The sequence below is a fragment of the Penaeus japonicus genome, unplaced genomic scaffold (genome assembly GCF_977035675.1).
Source record: "Penaeus japonicus unplaced genomic scaffold, GWHDUDI00000001_assembly GWHDUDI00000009, whole genome shotgun sequence".
NCBI lineage: Eukaryota > Metazoa > Arthropoda > Malacostraca > Decapoda > Penaeidae > Penaeus > Penaeus japonicus.
Genome location: NW_028234411.1, coordinates 43504598 through 43512097, shown reverse-complemented (window position 1 = coordinate 43512097; position 7500 = coordinate 43504598). Strand labels below are relative to the sequence as shown.

General features: G+C 35.4%; 1 protein-coding gene across 1 annotated transcript in view; it reads right to left on the bottom strand.

The window, feature by feature from the left end:
• 5PtaseI (inositol polyphosphate-5-phosphatase A) overlaps positions 1-7500 on the bottom strand; it is a 32006-nt gene that overhangs the window by 11440 nt on the left and 13066 nt on the right. Inside the window, exons 6-10 of the mRNA XM_086540132.1 lie at positions 6394-6497; positions 3226-3342; positions 2795-2850; positions 2312-2396; positions 21-185 (exon numbers count right to left, since the gene is read on the bottom strand). Coding sequence (XP_086396258.1) covers positions 21-185; positions 2312-2396; positions 2795-2850; positions 3226-3342; positions 6394-6497 — 527 coding nt within the window. The remainder of the gene's footprint in view (positions 1-20; positions 186-2311; positions 2397-2794; positions 2851-3225; positions 3343-6393; positions 6498-7500) is intronic.

Below are 7500 nucleotides of genomic sequence, written 5' to 3'. Positions count from 1 at the left end.
TAGGTTATTCTTCTACGTACCAAGCTGCCATTATCCTTGAGAAACATTGTGTCATGCTCAGAGTGCCTGAAGGTCTTCTTAGAAATGGTTAGCTGCACCTTCCCCTTGTTGTCCTTGTACTCCTTTGCCTTCTCTCCCGTGTTGGGTAATTCGGCATCCTCTGGCGTGCACCCATTTGTCAGTTTCTGTGGACAAATTCAGTGACGTGAATATGGTGCATATAAATCCCGAAAATTTGGGAAGGAAGCACTTTGCACTTAACATGATGCTGAAATTACCTGCAAAGAGCCTCCATTTTTTGGACAACTACGACACTCACGCTGTCAAAGACGGCTTGTGGAAGCTCTGGCCATCTATACCTATTTTCGAGGCTTGTGTCTCTGGCAAGTGGATTACCGACACAAAGGCGTGTCAGCGATTGTGTAGAGGCTGATTACACCTATGCCTTCTGGATTTATACAGGATAAGACTGAGGAAATTTTCCTGCCAGCATATTGGTAAGGGTTATGAGTTGCACCTGGATAAATGGTATAGTAAGAGGAGGAAGGGCAGAAGTATCATTTGTATATATGTCAATAGTTTTATGCACACAGTTCCATTTACATTTACATATTTTTCCTGACTTCTATAGAAAAAAAAAATAATAGGAAAATATTGCAGTCTTTCAACTACAAATGCACCTCTAAATATTGTAATATTTTCTCCACATGCCTTTATATTTAAGACACAATCATGCAAATCATAAGTTTATGGTGCAAGCTTGCTATATCTCTGGAGGAAAGCTGTTCATGTTTCATACATCTGCAGTGGGAACAGAATTACGCAAATATCCTGCCTGTCATGAAAGGGTTAAGACTTACGTACAAAGGAGTATGCATCTGAAAATGAGGTTAGACTGAGCATAATGTCTCTATTTGTCAAGATTATTAACCCCTTAATGACGGGTAACAAGATACCACATCTAGTGGTATTTGGGTTAGACACTGGAGACGAGATATTTAGTCAAGGCTGGTGCGCTGGGTGATCAGGCGTACAGCACTCGGCCGCGGCTAGTGTGGCTGAGAATCCCAAGGCGTTAGGCTTATGCGTTAGTAATATCCTGGCATTTCGACCATTTAGAGCCGAAATAGCCCTGTCGTTAACGGGTTAATTGCCATAACATATACATATGTGTGTGTGTGTGTGTGTATGCATATATATATAATATATATATATATATATAATATATATATATATATATATATATATATATATATTATAATATATATATATATATATATATAACACACACACACACTCACACACATGCACATATACATATATATATACATATATATATATATATATATGTATATATATATATATATATATATATATATATATATATATACATATATATATATATACATTAATATATACAGTGATTCATAGCCTACCATTTTATGTATTTATACCCCTACATATAAACATACATATATGGAAAAGGAAAGGGAAAAAAAGCTCTCTCTCTCTTTACCCATTTCCCCTTATTTACAAATTGTACATTGTGTATGCATATATATATATATATATATATATATATATATATATATATATATATATATATAAAATATATTATATACACACACACACACACACACATGCACATATACATATATATATATATATATATATATATATATATATGTACAAATGTATATATATATATATATATATATATATATATATATATATATATATATATACATATATATAAATACACATATATATACATTAATATATACAGTGATTCATAGCCTACCATTTTATGTATTTATACCCCTACATATAAACATACATATATGGAAAAGGAAAGGGAAAAAAAGCTCTCTCTCTCTTTACCCATTTCCCCTTATTTACAAATTGTACATAGTTGCGATTGTATATTCATATGTAGTTAAAATTATATTACACATTTTTCTTGACTTTTTCAGCACAGCCTCACACCTTGGGCAATTGCCCAATGGAAAGGTGTTGTGTATGCTATATTCCTGGAACGAGTGGAATTAGGCAAATATCCACCCCATCGTGAAGGGGTTAATAGAAGAATTAAAAATTGGAAAACAGATGCAACTCTCACGGTAGAAAATTATGGAGAGCATATCTATCTCTCTATCTATATATATATATATTACTAAATTATGATCCTTTGTAAAATTTCATATCTTACTTGGATAAAAAGAAGCATGAGAAACCTGTTGAATTAATATTAACAGATCTAAATTAGCTAACATTCTGACATTCCTCATAAATTCCTTAAAATAAAACTCACCTGAACAACCCCATGAGTGTTCACTCTAAAGTTGAAATCACCAAATATGAAAAGTGGGACGTTTTCAAAGGCATCATTGTGGAATCTGGAAAAATGTAAGATGTATAACCATCTAAATCTAAAAACATGCACTTGAAAAAGTCTTCCAATCAAGACAAAAATGATAATTAAATGATATATGATATTATTTGGGTATGTTCCATTACCCAATCATCACTAAGTAAATATCTTGTCAGATTAATCTATGCAATTTGCATTCTCATAAATTTAATTCCATCTCATGTTCATGTACTCATCAGGCATACAGAGAAGCATATGTGTTGACAAAATCACAATGCATCAAGGGCATACCTTATAATATATACTCAATTATTCATTTGTATTAAGCCTTTGAGAATTCCAACTGTCTGTTAACATCAACTTAAAGTTTAACGTCTTTGAAAGAGCCCAAAAGGATCCTGTCAAAATTCTTCCTGCATTTACCTGTCTAATGTGTGTTCCAATGCTCTCTTTCTGTTAAGGCTGTATACTGATGGAAACTGGAGGGGAAAAAGGATGGCAATTTAATAAACATGTACGTCTATATGTAAGGATAATTTTGATCTGCACCGTCATTTTTTCTAATTTCAGAATATCCATATTACTAATGTTCAAAACTATTCTTGTGATCATTTGAATTTCAATGTTGCTGGATTACCACACAATATACTGCTGGAAAAAAATACAGTAACATAATCACATCATTCTTATCTCCCAGGTAAAAATGTAGCACTACAGAATATATTAAAATCATCTATTTGCATATCCAACATCTAATCTTCATTACTAAATAAACATACATATATACACACTCCCTTGTGTAAAGGATATTAAAGAAACAAGTCTATCACAAAAAATAAAACAAGGGAGCTTACCTCCTCCATGGCAATAAAATTTGATGCATCATGAAACAGATGGATGTTCACAAGGTCAAACTTGGAACCGTTTAAACACCACCGTGTTCTCATGAAACCTTTCCGAGACCACTTGCACTGCAAAGGATGTAAACAGTCATATGAAAAAATAAGAGAGAGAGAGAAGAAGGACAAAAGGAAGCAGAAAGAAAAAGAGGGAAAGATAGAAGTGAACACAAAAAAGAAATCTATTCCAGATCAATCTTAATTTTGTTTGCTATACTGAGGTTGCAAAAAACAGGTTACTCATGATTAAAGTGATATCAAGGTGCCTTTAACCCATTAGCAGCAGATGGCATGATTTGCTGCCAAGGCAGAGTTGGTCGTAGATGCGGATGGCACCGTGCCAGACAATGTAAACCCGCCATCCTACTGCATACATATTTTATCAAAACCATGACCAATGGTTAAATCTCGTTACTTGGGATTACACAATGGAAAGCTTAGTGCATGTTGAGTCAGGTAAGGTTTTGAATAAGAGGATGATGCATTTCCTCACAAGAGGTAAAAAATGACAGACAATATACTCTTAGTCTATTATGACATGTGAAAAAAAACAAGAAATTACAACAACAATAATAAAAATAATAAAAAATAATCATAATAGAAACATTCTATAAAGGCCTACATAGGAAATGAATGAAATCAAATAAACACTTTCAGAGTGCAAGACATAATTAACTCCCTGAATATGATGATGACCCTATCATCATGTTGGTAAGCCAGAATGTCCCTTAGTCTGAATATAATGGAGTCTTATACAATAGATTGGACTTGGGTGACCGACCAATTTAACCCATTCACGCCGGTTGACGTGATAGCACGTATTGTGGTTTTTGCGTCAGACGCCCTGGACGAGCTATGAGGGGAAGCTGCGCGCTCGGGTAGAGCGAGTGGGCAACCCAGGCTTGCGGCTTGTGCGCCCGAGAATCTCGAGGCGTTAGGCTTATGCGTTCGAGAACCCCGGTATTGCGACCGTGCAAAGCCGGAACGGCCCCGGTGTGAATGGGTTAAGCTGTAGTGTCGGCTTGAAAGGTTACTGTTCTCAGAAGATTTCAAATGATAAACTCCTAATTTTGTACTCTTAACCTATTGCAGACTGGGATAGATTTGCTTGGCTAGACCCCAGGACAGGCACTAGTTGTACTTATGAGGAATCAAAGATGTTTTGTTTTTTTTCAGAATGAGGGAGCTCTAACATTCTGTGGACGGGTGCCATGACATACATGACACAGGAGCTTTGGCTTGACGACGGGCATCATGACGTACATGATGTTCGGGGATTTTGGATCATTGTGCTATGAGTAAGGAGTGAGTGATGATGGCAATTGCAGTCATAATTACTATAATTACTGTAATATTGAGCAAACCTAACTTCCAAAACTTAGATGGCACCACTTTCTTCTAGCACCAGTAAGAGAGAGCCTTGAATGGCACCTATCTACGGTCTCTAGCAGGCACTATCTTTAGAGAGCAATGGCACACAGCAAGTTGACGACCTCTTGCTCTAAAGTACCGCAGATGAAGGATGTGCAGGCAGAACAAGATGAGGAAGTTGACTCAAACCATACCCAGTGTCTAAAATGTGATCCTGTGCTAATAGAGATGCCTTTTTCTATGGCACTCACAGTCATATGCACAGGTTTCCTTCCTCTTCCCTATCTCTTCATGTTATCTTCATTGTAGGTGGTTATATGTTTCATATTCGTTCATGACAGCACAGAAATACAAAAAAAATAAAGTTGCTTTTTGCCCTCCTACCATACTTAATATAAAGAAAATAATGAGCTGATATGGATCATATACTACAATTTTAGTCAACTGTAGCCTTGATAGAGCCTGTCATATGGCATATATAAGTCTTTAAACACAATAAAACACACCTTCAAATCATGATGCTTCAAGCTGCCTTGCTCTGATATAAAACCCATCCTGGAGACTGGGCAATCGAACCTATCCCCCGTCCGCAATGAGTTAAGTGACATTCACTCATAATAATAGAGTTATTTTGGTGTTCATCATTTTTCTGTGTCTTACTATATTGTAAGACTTATATGTGACAGGGTTTATCAGTGCTGCAGTAAACTGATATTGTGGCATAAGGTCCAATTCAAGTCATTGTATTCTTTATGCTTAGTGTGACAAAAGTATTACGCTTTCATGGGAGGACAAAGAGAAACTGGATTTTTTCTTAGTGTGACAAAAGTATTACACTTTCATGGGAGGACAAAGAGAAACTGGATTTTTTTCTTAGTTGTGTACTTTGTAAACAAATACAAAAGAAATAACCATCACAAGTGAAGATAAGCTGAAGAGATGGGAAAAAGGAAGGAGACCTGTGCATATGACTACAAGAGCTACAGCACAATGTAGCCATACTGATAAAGAGGCACATTGTTTTTTTGTAACCTCAGATGCTGTATATTGTTTAGGTCACATTCTTCTTCTCATTCTGCCTGTACATCCTGCACCTCCAGTACATTAGAGTGGGAGGTCGGCATCTTGTTGTATGTCATCTGTCTCTGAAGCTGATGCTTATTGGATTTTGAAATAAACCTGTTTTTATGGACATTTTGGCAATTATAGCAATCATAACTGTAATTGAGATCATCAATCACTTAATAGACATTACTAATAGCGTAACAAAGAAACACAGCAATCCACTCTCCCTAACATCAAATATACCATGATGACTATCGTCTTGTATGTCACGATGTCCGCTGTCAGGCTAAAAACTTGTGCGTCATGTATGTCATGACACCTGTTCACACTGGGTTAACAGATGTTGGATCAGGAACATCCTGTAAAGTTATTTTCAAGACCCTCGTATCATGGATTAACGTTAGATATTACACTGTCATCAGAAATATATGATTCCAATGAAGAAGTAATTTAGAAATATTAATAACACATCTTGCATTGTTGCATTACTTATTATTATTCATATTTCTTCCTACAAAAAAGGGTAAGAAGAAAAAGAAGTCAAATAGTAAAATTAAATAAACTGCAGATATGAAAATGACGATTAGAAGAAAACAAGAAGAAAAATAGAAGTAAAACAAATTAGGGGAAAAAAAAGAAAAAGTAAATTTGATAAAAATAAACTGCAAGTTCAAAGCCTCACTCTACCTCGGGGAAGAACTCCTGTGGGAACTTTGACTTCTCCTTGGTTGGCACATCCTCTATGTTACCTGAGTACTCTCTTCTGTCCAAACAATCAACAAATTTTTTCTCTGGAAGGACAAAGGACTCCTTTAATTCATATATTCCCTGCTGGCCACAGTGGGAAATGCAGAAAAGAAAACAGACATTATGGAAACTTCATAGAAACACTATATATCAAGCAAAACATAAATGAGACAAAACATTTAACTTTACAGGGCAAGGAGATGGCTAAAGTGGGGAAAGGGAGGGTGACACACCCAAGGAGTTAGAAGGTATGTGATTCAAACACATACACCAACAGGACACCATGTAATGTAAATTAGCTCCTATTTTCCCATCAATATTAGCCAGTATCGAATAGGCAACTTCATAGGTAATTTTATTTCTACTTCAATGAATGTGTTTAAAAAAAGTTACATAAAAGATAAAAATTTCTCTCTCTCTCTCACACACACACACACACACACACACACACACACACACACACAAACACAATATTAATGCTTAATCCTTTGCTCCAGTATTATCTTTTGTGTCTTTCAAAATCCTTTTAAAAGTATATTATTCAGATATTCTCCCCTTATCAATAACATGAAAGAAAAAAAAGTAATATAAAAAGATGAACAAAAAACACATTGCAGATATGACCCCTAAATGTAAATAAGTAGGACAAAAACAACTATATTATAGCTGTGGATTGTAAAACCACAGTGCATTGAGTAGGGGAATCCCTGGGGAATCTCCATTTGTGACATTATGAACAGGTGTCCTGAGTTTACCTGGTGCTCTCACTATCCTCTGCAATATTACTCATATTTAGTATTCGTCTGTAGTCAAACATTCATTTAACCTGATCTGCCATAAAAAACAACAACAACAAATGGGTAAAAATAATTTATTACAACTTACCAACTTTGGGAAGTCACCATGTCATTTCTACCAATCATGGGACTAGGCTAAGTGCAATGGTAGTAAGTAGCAGACTAGCAGTGGACTAATTTCAGTGAGAAAAAGTGTGTTAGTGCCTCGTGAAGTAGGCATCGCCCTTTGCCATATAAAATGCTTGTTGTA